The sequence below is a fragment of the Narcine bancroftii genome, chromosome 2 (assembly GCF_036971445.1).
Source record: "Narcine bancroftii isolate sNarBan1 chromosome 2, sNarBan1.hap1, whole genome shotgun sequence".
Lineage (NCBI taxonomy): Eukaryota > Metazoa > Chordata > Chondrichthyes > Torpediniformes > Narcinidae > Narcine > Narcine bancroftii.
In genome coordinates, this window is record NC_091470.1 from 240422762 (window position 1) to 240442852 (window position 20091).

General features: G+C 39.9%; 1 protein-coding gene across 12 annotated transcripts in view; it reads left to right on the forward strand.

The window, feature by feature from the left end:
- Positions 1 to 20091, forward strand: part of LOC138755156 (mediator of RNA polymerase II transcription subunit 30-like) — a 58440-nt gene that overhangs the window by 24995 nt on the left and 13354 nt on the right. For 8 of the 12 annotated variants that reach the window (XR_011352067.1, XR_011352068.1, XM_069920560.1 and 5 more), the window contains exons 3-4: positions 3205 to 3363; positions 19895 to 19945. Coding sequence is in view for 10 of the 12 variants with exons in the window: in XM_069920560.1 (XP_069776661.1) it covers positions 3205 to 3363; positions 19895 to 19945 (210 nt within the window). In the remaining 2 variants the exon portion in view is untranslated. The remainder of the gene's footprint in view (positions 1 to 3204; positions 3364 to 19894; positions 19946 to 20091) is intronic. The other 4 variants (XM_069920564.1, XM_069920570.1, XM_069920571.1 and 1 more) reach the window with 2 other exon arrangements.

Consider the following 20091-nt stretch of genomic DNA (forward strand, 5'->3'; position numbering starts at 1 on the left):
GCTGTATGACGAGTTGGATCTCATTATTCCAAAACGTTAATTTACCTGGTTGTATTTGATCTTTCATTGAACAACTTCTTCAACTCCACCACTTTCAAAGATGTAGCCATGGGCACTCGTGGGCCCAAACTGTGATTGTGGGATATAAGAATGGTCTTTATTTCAGTCCTACCTGCTTACTTGACTCATTTCCCAGTGCATCAATAACTGCCTCCTGTAATTGAGAAGAACTCAACAATTGCTGCTGCTCTCTGCAAAATCTCAAGATCCATTGGAGAAATAAAAAATCAATATTAGTGCCTTTTCTCATTCTTTCACAACCACCTTTTTTCATTATTGACAATGGCTAAACAGCTGGCAATTGAGAATGCCTTTTTATAATTGCTAGCTACTCTGCAGAACCTTAACCAGGTGATTCTGTTGGGAGCAAGTCCCAGCAGTAGATTTCGACAGTATTCAGCTGCAGAAAGGATTGTGGCTGTTGCAGTTTCTGATATCCATTTTGAAGCTTAGGTTTTAACTAAAGCCCCTTTGCTCCCACTAAATTGGCCATTCAGTGTCCCAGGAGAGGAATGGGGCTTTGGCCTTTCACACTAGACCATTCCTAACCGGGACACTGAATGCTTTCACACTTGCAAGGTTCTATTTCCGGTGTTTGATCTGTTCTACCTTTAATCGGAGGTGCCTGCATGACACAGCACGCAAAAGAGAGAAGGGATTGCCCGTTTCACACTTGCCTGATCTCAATGCTGGCGTCTGAAGATGTCAGGGATTGTAATAGGGATTGAGGCCATCAATCCCCAGCGTGAGATGAAATCATCTGATGCCGGTGTTGAGCTGATCTTGCTTTCACACTTGCCACTTTAAAGGCCAATTGGCGTTTGATTCCTGGGATCACTGGCGAATGTGAAAGGGGCTTAAGGTAGAAATGGCTCATTGTTCTTCCCCTAAGTTGCAGACAAAGGAGAGGGTGATCTCGTCTGAATTCAATTATGAAGCACCATTGGTGTAAAATTTGTTTAAATCTGTGGTTCTCAACCTTTTCCACTCGCATAGTAAGGGGTTGCTTAAGGTGGTATGTGACTGGGAAGGGAAGGTTGAAAATCAATGCTCTAGATCCAATTGTTACTGAAATATTTTGCTTGAGAAAAATTGTCATTGGCTCATTTCCTTTGGAGTTATGAAACCGTGCACATAACGAGTTAATTAGGTATGATTAAAAGAGTGGTTTTCAAACTTTTTCTTTCCATTCACATACCACCTTAAGCAATCCCTTACTAATCACTGAGCACCTATGGCATAGGGAATACTTAAAGTGGTATATGAGTGGAAAGAAAAAGGTTGAGAATCTCTGGTTTAAACCATGAAAGAGTAAGACGAGAGCAAGTAAACATGAGGATTGAAAGAGAACTTATTAAGCATCTAATCAGTGACTTGTATCATCTGAAGCCAGGGTTGTATGCATTGGCATCATGTGTGTATGGTGGTCAAGAAAGTTTGTCAGCAAAATGTACCATTAAGATATGTCAATTTTATCGTAAAAGAATTACCGCACTATGTTCTGACTTATTTAGACTATCACTGATGAGTGGAGCAAGTCATAAAAAAATCCAATTAGGCCTATCAGACATGGAATAAACATTGAGGGAATATTGGCATGAGATTGCATCATAAATGTTGGACATCAATCAAAACCAGGAGTTTTATGCCAAAAATATCAGCAAGTGCAGACAAGGGGAGTGGATCCATCATGTCCAACCAGTGGCAAGATCCTGCAAATATTGATTGGTGCAAGGAAATTAGCAACACAAGGAACAAGACCAGGAGTAGGCTGTCTGGCTCTTTGAGCCACCTCTGCTGTTCATCAAAGTCATGGAAGGCCTTCAATGTTAGCACCATTTTATAGCACTTGGCCCCAATACCTGATTTCCTTATATCCATAAATTAATTATTTATGTTTTGAATGAACTCATTGACTGAGCCTTCACACCCTCTTAAGAAGAAAATTGAACATCTTCTGAGTGAAGACATTCCTGTTTCAATCTTAAATAGCTTGCTTTTTATTTTGAGATTTGCTAACTAAGGGACCTTGGCTCTTTAACATGCTGCTTTTGAAGGTTTTGGAGTAGATAGAAAATGGGGGGAAAAGTCCTTTATCAGTACATCCCTTACTCAAAAAGGCATTGGATCCAAATAGGTCACTCGGGGTCAAGTATGAGGACCTGGGAAGAGTGGTATAAGATAGTCGATGTCTGCAAACATGTCAGACTCAATAAACCTATCATTAAACATTATGTGAGTTTGACCTGACCAGCAGTGGAGTGAGTCCTCACCAACTTGGCTTTGTGCAAACTTGGAGCTTGGTATGGCCAAGGGATGATGCAGTCAATAGTACTAAAAGAAAAGCTTTGGCAACTTCTGAATATCTTTCTTGGCACATTGCCTGTCAAAGCTATCCATGGCATTAAAAGTTTATGGATATCTTTAAACTCTATCAGCTGGAAAATATTTAAATAAAGAAATATTATTTTTTAAATTTCAAATGGACTTAATGAATTGAATCAAATAAAAATCTTCTTATCATTCTTGTGAAAGTGACTTATTTCAATGGGCTGTTTTACAAGTTGGGAACTGACAGGCTCATCGAACAAACTTCCAGCTTGAGAACTCTGAGGTCTGGGAGTCCATTGAATCAGTACAGGTAAAAGAGGAGAAAATGGCATGACTGGCTTGAGCCATCGTCAATGCCAGACTGGAGTATCAAGAGTTTCCATTGAGATTCGTAGATAAGTCTGGCAGAAGTACTGATGCCTGGCAGAAGATGTGAATGGAATTTGGTCAGTTTTATTTGTCAGGAAAGGGTCAAATTGTAACAAACAGTTGTTTAATCATTAGTTTTCCTGTTGTTTGCAACTCAGCCAAGTAAAACATCCTGCTCTTTTGGCAGGGAAGTTCTTTTTGTATGTGTGCTAACCTTTTGAACTGGTTCACTGAGGTGTGTGCTTGAACTCAGCTAAAGTCCAATGTTAATGGTGAACCTAGAGTAAAAATAGCCAATATGGTGCATAATGACTTGTCTGAGAGATTTAATAATTCAAAAATAATGCTGGGTAAGATGTGAAGGACTTTTCAATGGTTACCTGCAGCTGATGATGTGATTTGCTTCTTTGATAAAAGTTTCAATTTGTGCCATCTGCATTTTAGTTGCCAAATGGTGTATCATATCACACTGCCACCCACCAAGACCGACAGGGGAAGCTGCAAGAACACCTTCGCCAGTTGTCTGTGCTCTTCAGGAAGTTACGACTAGTCTACGATAAATGCAATGAAAACTGTGCCGGTTTAGATCCTATCGCAATGGAGGTAAGAAACAGGCGAGGGGGTCCTAATCCATGCCAAAAATGTAAGGAATAGCAGTTCCTCACTCTTTTTTTGTTCATATCTTTTGTAGCCTGTGGTTGGAGCAAAATAACTCTTATTTCTTGATAAAGCTCTGTCTGTAATTATGAACCATGTGTGTGAAATTAGAAACTCTTCAACAACAAACTCAAGAACTCTTATTTGTGCACTTCATTGATTTTCTTTTTAATTCTCTGTACTGCACAGTTTGTTTACATTCATTATCTGTTTACAGTTCTTTATTTGTTTACCCTGTGTAATTATATTTTTGCACTACCAATAAGTGGTAATTCTGCCTCATCCACAGAAAAAAGAATCTCAGGATTATATGTGATGTCATGCATGTACTCTGGCAATAAATCTGAAGAGTGGAGGTGCTGCAATATTAGCCACAATATTTGGCTAATAACCCTTGCAAATCCATCTTTATACCTAATCAAATTTATGAGTTGTTGTTCCAATGCTCAAGATAGTGAAAGCTGGGCTGCATTTTATGTGGATATTACTCTAAAGTGAGCAGAAACCTTGACTAGTAGAGTTTCAAACCTCCAGACAATGTTTTGTTAATTAGTAAGATAACATTTGGTTAGCAAAATATAACCATTTTATAAAAGCTAGTTCAGACAGCAAAAATTCAAAATTATAAAGTTTTCATAATTAATGCTAAATTATCTAGTTTGAAAAGTTATAGTATTGAAAAATGAAGGGAAATTTTTGAGGGAGAGCAAGTGTTAGATTCTGGACTCAAGAAACCCATAACTGATGTCAGATCGCATGTTTATAAAGTCTTTAATCCTGATAACATTTTTTATTTGAATGTTAAGCTTCTCTGGAAATGGATTGCTGCACAAGTAAGGGGTGATTTGATCTTGTACTCAATTGGAGCTGATTGAGCAACAAAAGAAATTGTCAGACTTGAAATTCAGATCAGATTTTAAAATTTGTCTCCTGGAGAAATTGTGTTTTCTATTTATAAAAATGTTTCCTATCTAGTAATTTAGCTCAATTTGAAATCAACCCTAAGGGATATATAATTCTGAATACAGTAAAACCCCTGGTACCTGGCACTTATGCAAATTTATAGATGCTGGATAAGTATATTTTCCGGTTGCTTGAGACTTGCTCTTACGATACCTAATTAATAAATCAGCATAAGTATAAACAGTTTAAAAGTCAAAAATACTATTCTGTCCTTGTACTGAAGAAAATATGTATATGTGTGTGTGTATATATATGTATATAAAAATATATATATCATATGTATGTATGTTTTTTGTTTATATGTATGTGTATATATAATATATGTATGTGTATATATATATGTGTGTGTGTGAGTGTGTGTGTGAGTGTGTGTGTGAGTGTGTGTGTGAGTGTGTGTGTGAGTGTGTGTGTGAGTGTGTGTGAGTGTGTGTGAGTGTGTGTGTGAGTGTGTGTGTGAGTGTGTGTGTGAGTGTGTGTGTGAGTGTGTGTGTGAGTGTGTGTGTGAGTGTGTGTGTGAGTGTGTGTGTGAGTGTGTGTGTGAGTGTGTGTGTGAGTGTGTGTGTGAGTGTGTGTGTGAGTGTGTGTGAGTGTGTGTGAGTGTGTGTGTGAGTGTGTGTGTGAGTGTGTGTGTGAGTGTGTGTGTGAGTGTGTGTGTGAGTGTGTGTGTGAGTGTGTGTGTGAGTGTGTGTGTGAGTGTGTGTGTGAGTGTGTGTGTGAGTGTGTGTGTGAGTGTGTGTGTGAGTGTGTGTGTGAGTGTGTGTGTGAGTGTGTGTGTGAGTGTGTGTGTGAGTGTGTGTGTGAGTGTGTGTGTGTGAGTGTGTGTGTGTGAGTGTGTGTGTGAGTGTGTGTGTGAGTGTGTGTGTGAGTGTGTGTGTGAGTGTGTGTGTGAGTGTGTGTGTGAGTGTGTGTGTGAGTGTGTGTGTGAGTGTGTGTGTGAGTGTGTGTGTGAGTGTGTGTGTGAGTGTGTGTGTGAGTGTGTGTGTGAGTGTGTGTGTGAGTGTGTGTGTGAGTGTGTGTGTGAGTGTGTGTGTGAGTGTGTGTGTGAGTGTGTGTGTGAGTGTGTGTGTGAGTGTGTGTGTGAGTGTGTGTGTGAGTGAGTGTGTGAGTGAGTGTGTGAGTGAGTGTGTGAGTGAGTGTGTGAGTGAGTGTGTGAGTGAGTGTGTGAGTGAGTGTGTGAGTGAGTGTGTGAGTGAGTGTGTGAGTGAGTGTGTGAGTGAGTGTGTGAGTGAGTGTGTGAGTGAGTGTGTGAGTGAGTGTGTGTGTGAGTGTGTGTGTGAGTGTGTGTGTGAGTGTGTGTGTGAGTGTGTGTGTGAGTGTGTGTGTGAGTGTGTGTGTGAGTGTGTGTGTGAGTGTGTGTGTGAGTGTGTGTGTGAGTGTGTGTGTGTGTGTGTGTGTGTGTGTGTGTGTGTGTGTGTGTGTGTGAGTGTGTGTGTGAGTGTGTGTGTGAGTGTGTGTGTGAGTGTGTGTGTGAGTGTGTGTGTGAGTGTGTGTGTGAGTGTGTGTGTGAGTGTGTGTGTGAGTGTGTGTGTGAGTGTGTGTGTGAGTGTGTGTGTGAGTGTGTGTGTGAGTGTGTGTGTGAGTGTGTGTGTGAGTGTGTGTGTGAGTGTGTGTGTGAGTGTGTGTGTGAGTGTGTGTGTGAGTGTGTGTGTGAGTGTGTGTGTGAGTGTGTGTGTGAGTGTGTGTGTGAGTGTGTGTGTGAGTGTGTGTGTGAGTGTGTGTGTGAGTGTGTGTGTGAGTGTGTGTGTGAGTGTGTGTGTGAGTGTGTGTGTGAGTGTGTGTGTGAGTGTGTGTGTGAGTGTGTGTGTGAGTGTGTGTGTGAGTGTGTGTGTGAGTGTGTGTGTGAGTGTGTGTGTGAGTGTGTGTGTGAGTGTGTGTGTGAGTGTGTGTGTGAGTGTGTGTGTGAGTGTGTGTGTGAGTGTGTGTGTGAGTGTGTGTGTGAGTGTGTGTGTGAGTGTGTGTGTGAGTGTGTGTGTGAGTGTGTGTGTGAGTGTGTGTGTGAGTGTGTGTGTGAGTGTGTGTGTGAGTGTGTGTGTGAGTGTGTGAGTGTGTGAGTGTGTGAGTGTGTGAGTGTGTGAGTGTGTGAGTGTGTGAGTGTGTGAGTGTGTGAGTGTGTGAGTGTGTGAGTGTGTGAGTGTGTGTGTGAGTGTGTGTGTGTGAGTGTGTGTGTGAGTGTGTGTGTGAGTGTGTGTGTGAGTGTGTGTGTGAGTGTGTGTGTGAGTGTGTGTGTGAGTGTGTGTGAGTGTGTGTGTGAGTGTGTGTGTGAGTGTGTGTGTGAGTGTGTGTGTGAGTGTGTGTGTGAGTGTGTGTGTGAGTGTGTGTGTGAGTGTGTGTGTGAGTGTGTGTGTGTGTGTGAGTGTGTGTGTGAGTGTGTGTGTGTGTGTGTGTGTGTGTGAGTGTGTGTGTGAGTGTGTGTGAGTGTGTGTGTGAGTGTGTGTGTGAGTGTGTGTGTGAGTGTGTGTGTGAGTGTGTGTGTGTGTGTGTGAGTGTGTGTGTGAGTGTGTGTGTGAGTGAGTGTGTGAGTGAGTGTGTGAGTGAGTGTGTGAGTGAGTGTGTGAGTGAGTGTGTGAGTGAGTGTGTGAGTGAGTGTGTGAGTGTGTGTGTGAGTGTGTGTGTGAGTGTGTGTGTGAGTGTGTGTGTGAGTGTGTGTGAGAGTGTGTGTGAGAGTGTGTGTGAGTGTGTGTGAGTGTGTGTGAGAGTGTGTGTGAGAGTGTGTGTGAGAGTGTGTGTGAGAGTGTGTGTGAGAGTGTGTGTGAGAGTGTGTGTGAGAGTGTGTGTGAGAGTGTGTGTGAGAGTGTGTGTGAGTGTGTGTGTGAGTGTGTGTGTGAGTGTGTGTGTGAGTGTGTGCGTGTGAGTGTGTGCGTGTGAGTGTGCGTGTGAGTGTGCGTGTGAGTGTGCGTGTGAGTGTGCGTGTGAGTGCGCGTGTGAGTGCGCGTGTGTGTGTGAGTGTGTGTGTGAGTGTGTGTGTGAGTGTGTGTGTGAGTGTGTGTGTGAGTGTGTGTGTGAGTGTGTGTGAGTGTGTGTGAGTGTGTGTGTGAGTGTGTGTGTGAGTGTGTGTGTGAGTGTGTGTGTGAGTGTGTGTGTGAGTGTGTGTGTGAGTGTGTGTGTGAGTGTGTGTGTGAGTGTGTGTGTGAGTGTGTGTGTGTGAGTGTGTGTGAGTGTGTGTGTGAGTGTGTGTGTGTGTGAGTGTGTGTGTGTGTGTGAGTGTGAGTGTGTGTGTGTGTGTGAGTGTGTGTGTGTGAGTGTGTGTGTGTGAGTGTGTGTGTGTGAGTGAGAGTGTGTGTATGAGTGTGTGTGTATATGTATGTATATATATGTATGTGTGTGTGTATATATATATATATATATTATATATATATATGTATGTATATATATAAAAACCTGAAAGCAGTTTATTTTAAGATATGTTCTTTGAAAACATTTAACCATGCTACATCTACAGGTTTCTCCCCCTCCATGGAGCCACCTAAAAGACAAACAATAACATGATAGATAATTAACCCACCCCCCACCCCACTCGATTAAATTTGATAGAAGTTCACCATTGAGTATTGTCACAGAGAGATGATTAAATCTTGTATTTAATTTGCAGTTAGAATCGAAGTGTATATTTTGCTTACACTAATGCTTAAGACTACTATTTATGAAACCATATCCATTTATACATGTGTGTGCATGCATATATATATATATGTGTGTGTGTGTGTATATGTAAATATATAGTTTTTTTTCTTCTGCATATGTATAGGTTGTCTGTGCAAGTGGTGTTTGCATGTTTTTCCACTGAGGACCGAAGAACACAGTTTCATTGGGTTGTACTTAGACAATGGGACAATAAGTAAACTTGAACTAGTTTTTTGTTTCACCGAACTTCAATGGAAAAAGCTTGCTCTATCTATACCCTTCATAATTTGTATACCTCTATCAAATCTCCCCTTGTTCTCTGCTGCTCCATGGAGTAAACCTTGTGTTCTTCCATGTCTCCTTTCTCTCCTGTGAGGTAGCAGCTATCAGACTGCCACAAAGACTGTCCCTGCTAGAGATGATGTCCCTTTCTGATTGCTTAAATGACGGCCACAGTAACAAATTGGGAGTATTCCTGTTGACCCAAGCAGGTTATGATTAGTCTTTTGGGTGTGAACAACACTAATGCTGTTGCACAGTTGGATGCAGTCTTTTTGAGAGTACCTCATTTGGCACAAGTATATGCAATGATATTTTAGAATCAGAATCCGAATTTGTTGTCACGAACGAGTCATGAAATTCGATGTTTTACGGGAGCGTCACGTGTAAACCTTCATATTATGAGCAACAATAATATAAAAAAAATAAAATTCAAAATAGTAGTTCAGGAAAAGTCGGGCAGTGTCTTTGGTTCACTGATTATTCAGGAATTTGATGGCAGCGGGGAAGAAGCTGTCCTTGTGCCGTTGAGTGCTTGTCTTTAGGCTCCTGTACCTTTTCCTCTGGTAGAATGAAGAGGGCATGGACTGGGTGGTGGGGGTCTTTGGGCATAGAGGCTGCTTTTTTAAGACACCGCCTCATGTAGATGTCCCCAATGGAGTGAAGTCTGGTGCCTGTGATGTCGTAGGCCGAGTTAGCAACCCTCTGGAGTTTTTCCTTGTCCTGAGATGTGGTGCCTCCATACTAGGCAGTGATGCAACCACCCAGAATGCTCTCCACAGTACACCTGTAGAAGTTGTCGAGAGTCTTTGGTGATATATCTAATCTCCTCAAACACCTCACAAAGTGAGGGGAGTCATGTGATGGAGTAGTGGCTGGTCGAGTGGAACCAGCCCACTCCAGAGAAAATTTAAAAAGTGTGAAAAAGCTCAATAGACATAAAATACAGGAAGAGAAAGATAAAGTTACAGAGAAGAGACGAAGATGGCACCCAAAAGAGAAAAAGCAAGAATAACAGAGAAAAGGGAAGAAGGAAAATCACTGGAGAAGAAAGAAGAAGGCCTTACCTGCACGTCGGAGTAGAGAGCCACCGTGGAGAGGAGCGGCCGATCTCCGGTGTTGGTGAGTCCCCAGAAGAGCAGTGTCCTCCCGACCGGCGGACTTCAAAAATGGTTCTCAGAGCCAAGAAGAGGTGCGCAATTGCATAGGCACGAAAAGTTGCGCATGCGCAGTGCGCAAGTGAAAGAAAAGGTTAACGCCGGTGGGAGGGGGACTCGGCTGCGGAGCAGCCAGCTGAGAGACGCCCAGTATCGGGGCATTCGGCTGGGGGAAGTAAACAAGAAAGAAGAAGAGTGGTGAGAAAGAGAAGGAAGGGCTGGAAGAGGATGAGCGGCAAAGTGGCGACCAGCAGTGGGACAACCTGCGGCAGGAGGCCCAGCAGCCGGGTCGGCCCGGCAGCGGGTCGGCCCGGCAGCTCACCAGAGAAAGATGAAGATACACAAATGCAGAGAAGAGAAGTAGATGATACAGACACAGAAGAAGAGGAGGAAGAAGACCAAGAATTTAAAAGGAAAGAAGAAGGTAAAATAAAAGGACAAAGTTTAGATATAGCCTTTTTCGAAGAACAAATGAAGTCATTAAAAGAATGGCTATCAGAATTTAGTTCAATCAAAAGAAAAATGGAGAGCTGAAGACGGAATGCAAAGCTTAGAGCTGGTCATGACTGAAATAGAAAAGAGTAGAAAATGTGGAGGAACGAGAAGCTGATGTAGAAATGGATATAAATGATTTAAGAGGGAAGTTGGAAGAGAGCAAAAGAAAAATTAAAGAGACACAGATTTATTGTCACAAAAAATTGACGTATTGTAAAACTACAGTAGGCGAAACAACATAAAAATAGTGGGCCTGAAAGAAGGCAAAGAAGGGTCAGATATGAAGGAATTTATAAAAGGATGGATCCCAAAGGTGCTGGGAACGACAGATTCACATGAAGAAATAGAAATCGAAAGGGTGCATAGAGCGCTAGTACCGAAACCGCCACCACATCAAAAACCGAGATCTATATTGGTATAACTTCTAAGATATACAACAAGAGAAAACATACTGGAGCAGGCAGGAAAGAAGGTTAGAGAAGACAATAAGCCGTTGGAATATAAGGGACAAAAAATATTTTTTTTTACCCGGACAGAAGCTTCAAATTTTTAAAGAAGAGGAAGGAATTCAACACGGCGGAAATAATCTTATGGAAGAAAGGGTATAACTTTATATTAACACATCCAGCAGTACTCAAAGTATTCATTCCTGGGGAACGGAATAGACTGTTCTCAGACCCAAGGAAAGCCCAAGAATTTGCTGAACATTTGCAGGACAGAAGAGAGGAGGAGGAGTGACAAGAAGAATGACCGGCAAGAAAATATACAAAAATATGTAATAATATAAAGTAAAGATAATGAATATATATAGATTTAAAGATGGATAAGAGAAGGGGAAGAAGGGAAAAAAAGAGAGCTTTGTTATGTATAGGAAAATAGTGTTCTCTGGGGGTGGGAGAATAATGGTCACTGCAAAATCGGTTGACACTTGCGAGTAATTTTGCAAACCGAATGGAAAGGGGAGTTGTGGTTGCCGTCAAGTGACAAGGGGCAATCCAAGGAGGGGAGGTTCATTTGGGGTTAAAGGGTTATTGCTTGTGGGGATTGTTGGGGTATTTCGTGTCTTAAGTGCATTGTCATATATTGAGATTAAAAAGGAAAACTTAAAAAACAGTAATGGCAAAAAGGGATGGAGGTGGTGAAGAGGTGAAAAAGAAGTGAAAATAAAGATATAAGATGGCCACGTTGGACTATATGACTATAAGCATTAACAGAATATATAACCAAGTTTAAGTATATCCCATTGGGGAAAAAAAAATCACATATAATTTAAAAGACAAAGTTATAATGTCTGCAAAAACCTGGGAACCATATATGGAACATAACAGAAAGAGCAGGCCTAGGACCACCACCACCAAAAATGATAAGATAAACACGATCAGATTTAATGTGAATAAGTAGATGATACGACTGTTTTGTTTGTATTCTTTTTGTATAAAGATAATGTTTTATTGTATTTTATATGTTCAATATTTACTGTTCTTGGAGGGGGTGGGAAGGGGGAAGGGAGGAATGGGGGATAAAAAGAAAATGTCACTGAATATTTAAAGAGATGCATCTGTAAATATATTGGTTGATATGGTTCATAGAACGATAAATAAAAAATTACAATAAAAAAGAGAAACTTACAAGCAAAAGTAATTGTATCTAAATTGAAATCTATCCCACAAGTGGAATATTCATATTCATAATGTCTATTTCCTCTGAATAAAGTGACATGTATATTGAAAAGAATAGTGAAAACATTGTGGACAAGCTATTAAACCACAAATATACACACACAAAAAAGCCCACTTCACAAAGTATAGCTGCTGGCAGGCCTTCATCGTGATTGCATCAACATGGAGATACCAGACAGATTCTCGCAGATGTTGACACCCAGGAATTTAAACTTGACCCTCTCCACTACTGAACTCCCGATGAGGACTGGGTCGTGTTCACTTAACTTCCTCCTGAAGTCCACAAGCATCTCCTTGGTTTTGCTAACGTTGAGCGCAAGGTTGTTGATGTGAAACCATTTAATGAGCTGATCTGTCTCCCTCCTGTACGGTTCCTCGTTGCTGTTTGTGATTCTGCCGACCACTGTATGTCATTGGCAATTGGAATTCTGCCTGGCCGCATAGTTATGGGGTTATAGTGAGTATAACAGTGGGCTAAGCGCGCATCCTTGGGTGCGCCTGTGTTGATAATCATTGAGGAGGAAATGTTGCTTCTGATTCGTACTGACTGTAGTCTGATGAAAAAGGGCAAGGATCCAGTTGCAGAGGGAGGTGCAGAGGCCCAGAGTTTGTAGCTTTTTGACCAGCACTGGGGGAATAATGGTATTGAAGGCTGATCTGTAGTTGATAAACAACAGCCTATGTATGAATTTTTGTTTTCGAGGTGATTCAGAGCTGAGTGGAGAGCCAGTGATATTGCATCCACTGTGGAGCAATTGTGACAATAGGCGAATTGCAGTGGGTCCAGATCTTTGCTGAGGTACATGTTAATTCTGGCCATGATCAGCCTCTCAAAGCATTTCATCACAGTAGAAGTTAGTGCTACTGGGCCATCGTCATTGATGCAGCTCACACGACTCTTCTTGGGCACTAGGATGATTGATGCCCTTTTGAAGCAGGTGGGAATCCCTGACTGCAGCAATGAGAAGTTGAAAATATGTGAACACTCCAGCTGGTTGGTTGGCACAGATTTTCAGTACCCTGCCTGGGTTCACCCTTTTGAATAATGTCCTCAGAGACAGATATCACAGGGTCCTCAGCTTTTGCAGGGATTCCAGTAGTCACTGATTGGTGGTTCTTCTCAAACCAGGTATAGAAGGTGTTCAGCCCATTGGGTAATGAAGCATCACATCCCTCTATGGCAGGGTTTCCCAACCGGGGGTGCGAGATAGCATTTCAGTTTTTTTATAAATCCATACTCCTTCAATTTGGATAATATGTTGGATGATGAAGAGCTGAAGGAAGATCTTATTGAACTGCACACAAATCGTGTTCTTGAAATGCAGTTTGAAAGCAAAACTTTGGAACGATATTGGTGTTCGGCAATTGACATGTTTCCAAGACTTTGTGAAAAAGCACTATCTGTGCTCATCTCATTCGCGACGACATACTTATGCGAGTCTGGATTTAATGGCCTTTTGTCAATCAAGACAAAATCTAGAAATCGCTTGGGTGAACAGACAGACGTGCGGACTGCTATCAGCAACAAAGGGCCACGGTTTGAAAAAGTCTTAAGCAATAAACAGGAACAAAAGAGTCATTAAATTTAAATTGGCTTATTTGAACATTAGTTCTTTAATTTTTTAAAGAAATTTCATGCATGGATGAAAATTTAATTTTTTTTGTAGGGTTTTAAAAAATTTTTTTTCCACACTATAAACCACATTGATCAAGATACATACATTTTCCTTTTCAAATATATACAGTGTCGTTTTCTCCCCCCCTCCCTCTTCCCATCCCACCCTCCCTACCTCCCCTCCCATTCATTTAAAGTTCAGAATCTACGATACATTAAACCCGTCAAACAATGTTGTCACTCAATAAAAACAAACAAGAATTTCCACTGAATCAATTCTTTTCATTCCCTTCTCCTGTCATTTTAGGTGGTGGATGTCCCCAGTAGATTTTCTCTATTGTGTTTCATGTATGGCTCCCATATTTGTTCAAATATTGTAATATTATATCTTAAATTATATGTTATTTTTTCTAATGGAATACATTTATTCATTTCTATATACCATTGTTATATTCTCAAGTTATCTTCTAATTTCCAGGCTGACATAATACATTTTTTTGCTACAGCTAGGGCTATCCTAACAAATCTTTTTTGTGCACCATCCAAATCAAGTCCAAATTCTTTGTTTTTTATGTTACTTAGGAGGAAGATCTCTGGGTTTTTTGGTATATTTTATATTCCTTGTCTTTTGTGATTTTTAATATCTGGTTTAGATCTTCCCAAAATGTTTTCACTTTCTCACATGTCCAGATTGCATGAATTGTTGTTCCCATTTCCTTTTTACAGCGAAAACATCTGTCAAATACTGTTGGGTCCCATTTATTTAACTTTTGAGGTGTAATATATAGCTTGTGTATCCAGTTATATTGTATCATACGTAACCTCGTATTTATTGTATTTCTCATAGTTCCTGAGCATAACTTCTCCCATGTTTCCTTCTTTATCTTTATGTTTAGATCTTGTTCCCATTTTTGTTTAGTTTTACCATTTGTTTCCTCGTTCTCCTTTTCTTGTAGTTTAATATACATGTTTGTTATAAATTTTTTGATTATCATTGTGTCTGTAATCACATATTCAAAATTACTTCCCTCTGGTAACCTCAGACTGCTTCCCAATTTGTCCTTCAAGTAAGATTTCAGTTGGTAGTATGCCAACACTGTATCGTGAGTTATATTATATTTATCCTTCATTTGTTCAAAGGATAATAATTTATTTCCTGAAAAGCAATTTTCTATTCTTTTGATCCCTTTTTTCTCCCATTCTCTAAAGGAAAGGTTATCTATTGTAAAAGGGATTAGCTGATTTTGCGTCAGTATTAGTTTTGGTAGTTGGTAATTTGTTTTATTCCTTTCTACATGAATCTTCTTCCAAATGTTGAGCGGATGATGTAATACTGGAGAATTCCTACGTTGTACCAATTTTTCATCCCATTTATATAATATATGTTCGGGTATCTTCTCCCCTATTTTATCTAGTTCTAATCTAGTCCAATCTGGCTTTTCCCTTGTTTGATAGAAATCTGATAGGTATCTTAATTGTGCGGCTCTATAATAATTTTTAAAGTTTGGCAGTTGTAAGCCTCCTTGTTTATACCATTCTGTTAATTTATCTAGTGCTATCCTCGGTTTTCACCCTTTCCATAAAAATTTCCTTATTATTTTCTTTAACTCCTTGAAGAATTTCTCTGTCAGGTGTATTGGCAATGCCTGAAATAGGTATTGTATCCTTGGGAAAATGTTCATTTTAATACAGTTTATCCTTCCTATTAGTGTTAGTGGTAAGTCTTTCCAATGCTCTAAGTCGTCCTGTAATTTATTTATTTGTATACCTAGGTATCGTATTGCTTGCATTTGCCATCTGAATGGTGATTCTTTCTTAAATTTTGAGAAATCCGCTTTATTCATTGGCATTGCTTCACATTTATTTGCGTTAATCTTGTATCTCGACACTTCTCCATATTCCTTCAATTTCTTATGTAATTCTTTTATTGATATTTCTGGTTCTGTTAAGTATACTATAACGTCATCTGCAAATAAACTGATTTTATATTCCTTGTCTTTTATTTTTATCCCTTTTATTTTATTTTCTGTTCTTATCAATTCTGCTAGTGGTTGTATGGCTAACGCGAACAATAAGGGCGATAGTGGGCATCCCTGCCTTGTTGATCTGCTTAAGTTAAATTGTTTTGATATATATCCATTTGCTGTCACTTTCGCCAATGGACCCTTATATAATGCTTTAATCCAATTAATATATTTCTCTGGTAAACTGAATTTTTGTAGTACTTTGAATAAATAATTCCATTCTACTCTGTCAAAAGCCTTCTCTGCGTCTAAAGCAACCGCAACCGTTGGAGCTTTATTTCCTTCTACTGCATGAATTAAGTTAATAAATTTACAAATATTGTCTGTTGTTCGTCTTTTTTTAATAAATCCACTTTGGTCTAGATTTACTATTTTTGGTACATAGTCGGCTAATCTGTTTGCTAATAGTTTAACTATTATTTTATAATCTGTGTTAAGTAAAGATATTGGTCTATATGACGCTGGTGCGAGTGGATCTTTCCCTGTCTTTGGTATTACTGTAATTATTGCTGTTTTGCATGAATCTGGTAAGCTTTGTGTTTTATCAGTCTGGTTGATTACTTCCAGGAGAGGAGGAATTAATAAATCTTTAAATGTTTTATAGAATTCTATTGGGAATCCATCCTCTCCTGGTGTTTTATTATTCGGTAGTTTTTTTATTATCTCTTGTATTTCTACTATTTCAAATGGTTCTGTTAATTTATTTTGTTCTTCTATTTGTAATTTTGGTAGTTCAATTTTAGTTAAAAATTCATCTATTTTGTCTTCTTTCCCTTCGTTTTCAGTTTGGTATAATTGTTCGTAGAATTCTCTGAAGTTTTCATTAATCTCCGTTGGATTATATGTGACTTGTTTGTCTTTTTTCCTTGATGCCAATACCATTCTCTTAGTTTGTTCTGTCTTAAGCTGCCATGCTAGAATTTTGCGCGTTTTTTCTCCTAGTTCATAATATTTCTGTTTTGTCTTCATTATGTTCTTCTCCACCTTATATGTTTGTCGTGTTTCATATTTTATTTTTTTATCTGCCAACTCTCTTCTTTTAGTTGTGTCTTCCTTCATTGCTAATTTTTTTTCTATATTTGCTATTTCCCTTTCCAACTGCTCTGTTTCCTGATTGTAGTCCTTTTCATCTTGGTAACATAACTTATTATTTGCCCTCTGATGAACGCTTTCATTGCGTCCCATAGTATAAACTTATCTTTCACTGATTCCGTATTTATTTCAAAGTACATTTTAATTTGACTTTCAATGAATTCTCTAAAATCCTGCCTTTTAAGTAGCATGGAGTTTAATCTCCATCTATACATTCTTGGAGGGATGTCCTCTAACTCTATTGTCAATATCAGGAGTGAGTGGTCCCTTAATATTCTAGCTTTATATTCTGTTTTTCTAACTCTGTCTTGCATGCAAGCAGTTAACAGGAATAGGTCTATTCTTGGGTATGTTTTATGTCTACCCGAATAATATGAATATTCCTTTTCCTTTGGGTGTTGTTTCCTCCATATATCCAAAAGTTGCATTTCTTGCATCGATTCAATTATAAATTTGGTTACTTTCTTCTTTCTGTTAATTTTTTTTCCCAGTTTTATCCATGTTTGAATCCAAATTAAGATTGAAATCCCCTCCTATTAGTATGTTCCCTTGCGTGTCTGCTATCTTCAAAAAAATATCTTGCATAAATTTTTGATCTTCTTCGTTAGGTGAATATACATTGAGTAAATTCCAAAACTCTGAATATATCTGACATTTTATCATTAAATATCTCCCTGCTGGATCTATTATTTCCTCTTCTATTTTAATTGGTACATTTTTACTGATTAATATAGCTACTCCTCTAGCTTTTGAATTATATGACGCTGCTGTTACATGTCCTATCCAATCTCTCTTTAATTTCTTGTGCTCCATTTCAGTTAAGTGTGTTTCTTTTTTCAGTAAATTTAGCAGTTTCTTCCTTTTGATTTGGTTATGTATTCCGTTAATATTTAAAGTCATATAGTTCAACATAGCCATTCCATACTTCCATACTTTGTTTCCTCATCATCGCCTTTCCTTCTTATCCATTTCTGCTTTCTTGTTTTGAACACTTTATAAGACAACATTTCTAAAACATCAAACATTTCCCTTATTCTCTTATCTAAAATTTCTTTAACCCTACTATCCCCTCCCCTTCCTGAGTTGCCCTTTATCCCTTGTCGGGCAACCACATCTCCCCTCTCCATTTGGATTTGCGAATTCACTCGCAAGCGTCAACTGATTTCGCAGTGACCGTAACTCCTCCCCACCCAGCCCCCCCCAGAAAAGATTCTAATTTTCATATACAACAAAGGTCATTCTCTTAATTCCCTCCTTACTTCCTCTCTTTCCTTTCTTTCCCTTATTAATTCTTATCTATACTCTATACATTTTCCTTTAAATACGCATACACTCATGTACACACATATATACATACACTCACACATATATACCCATATACACACATACATATAGTTCGTGGTCATTTTTGCTCTCGTTACATGTCTTCATCTCTCTGTCTGTTTTGTAGTTGTTCTGCAAATTTTCGTGCTTCCTCCGGATCCGAGAATAGTCTGTTTTGCTGCCCTGGAATAACTATTTTAAGTACCGCTGGGTACTTTTGCATAAATTTATATCCTTTTCTCCATAGGATCACTTTTGCTGTATTAAACTCCTTTCTCTTCTTCAGGAGTTCAAAACTTATGTCTGGATAGAAAAAAATTTTTTGACCTTTGTATTCCAGTGGCTTTTTGTCTTCTCTTATTTTCTTCATTGCTTTCTCCAATATATTTTCTCTTGTTGTATATCTTAGGAATTTTAATAAAATGGATCTTGGTTTTTGTTGTGGCTGTGGTTTCAGGGCTAATGTTCTATGTGCCCTTTCTATTTCCATTTCTTCCTGTAATTCTGGTCTTCCTAAGACCCTGGGGATCCAATCTTTTATAAATTCTCTCATATTCTTGCCTTCTTCATCTTCGTTAAGGCCCACTATCTTTATATTATTTCTTCTACTATAATTTTCCATTATATCTATCTTCTGAGCTAACAGCTCTTGTGTCTCTTTAACTTTTTTATTAGATTCTTCTAATTTCTCTTTTAAGTCCTCTACTTCCATTTCTACGGCTGTTTCTCGTTCTTCCACCGTGTCCACTCTTTTTCCTATATCTGACATGACCATCTCTAATCTATTCATTTTTTCTTCTGTACTTTTAATTCTTCTTTTTATTTCACTAAATTCTTGTGATTGCCATTCTTTTACTGATTCCATATATTCTTTAAAAAATATATATATCCATTGTCTTGCCTTTCCCTTCTTCCATTTCTCTGTGTTCTTCTTCTTCCTCTGGGTTGGTCATCTGTTGTTTCCTTGATTTCTTTTTACTCTCTTCTTTCTTGTTCTCGTTGTTTTATATGTTCTCTTCTTGCTGCTGTGCTGTGGCTGTCATTCTCAGCTGTGGAGATCGACTTCTCAGCTGGTCCCCCCTCCCGTCAGTATTTTTTCTGTCTTACGCATCGCGCATGCGCGACTGCGCACTTTTGCTTGGCTCTGCGAGCCATTTTTGTAGTCCCGAGCTCGGAACTTCGACTGACCTGAGGGAGCGGGCTTCTCTCTTCACAGCGGGCCTCCTCTCTCCACAGCGGGCCTCCTCTCTCCACAGCGGGCCTCCTCTCTCCACAGCGGGCCTCCTCTCTCCACAGCGGGCCTCCTCTCTCCACAGCGGGCCTCCTCTCTCCACAGCGGGCCTCCTCTCTCCACAGCGGGCCTCCTCTCTCCACAGCGGGCCTCCTCTCTCCACAGCGGGCCTCCTCTCTCCACAGCGGGCCTCCTCTCTCCACAGCGGGCCTCCTCTCTCCACAGCGGGCCTCCTCTCTCCACAGCGGGCCTCCTCTCTCCACAGCGGGCCTCCTCTCTCCACAGCGGGCCTCCTCTCTCCACAGCGGGCCTCCTCTCTCCACAGCGGGCCTCCTCTCTCCACAGCGGGCCTCCTCTCTCCACAGCGGGCCTCCTCGGACAGGTAAGGCCACGTTCTTCTTCCGATGTCTTTTCTTCTTCTCTTCTTCCCGTTGCTTTCGACTTTTCTTTCTTCGCTGCCATTTTCTTCCCACCTTTACTTTCACTTTATTTTAATTTTTGTGTTTGTGCCTTTGTGTTTTTTGTTTTTTTTAAAACTTTTCCGGAGAGGGCTGGAGTTCCACGACCGGCCACTACTGCATCACGTGACTCCCCCCCTTTTTTATAGGGTTTATGCAACTTTTCATTTGTTGTAAATTTTTTTCTTTTCCATATGTTTCATTTTTGTTTATATATTATAAAAAATTGATTATACAAATTTGTTTTGGTCACCTTCACCTTTATTCTTAAATAAATTATTACTTTAAGGGGTGCGAGAACATAGTAAAAATTTTTAGGGGTGCGGGGCATAAAAAAGGTTGGGAACCACTGCTCTCTGGTGTTCGCCCTCGCTTTGTAGCCTATAATGGCCTTCATTCCATAGCTGGTGTGTATCTGTCTCTCTCTCTAGCTTCCTCTGGAATTGCCACTTTGCCTCAGAGATGGCCTTCTTCAGATTGTACCTGGACTTCTTGTAGAGATCTTGATCCCTGGCCTTAAATGCCTTTGTTCTCCCTCAGCAGGTTGCAAATCCTCTGATTCATCCAGGGCTTCTGGTTGGGGAACATCCGGTATGTATGTGTGGGCACATACTTGTCCACACGGGTCTTGATGAAGTCGGTGAAACCTGTTGCATATTCATTCAAGTCTATGGATGAGCACATCTATAAAGCTGAAAATGGATTTTCAAGAATGTATGAATGGAGTATAGTGAAGT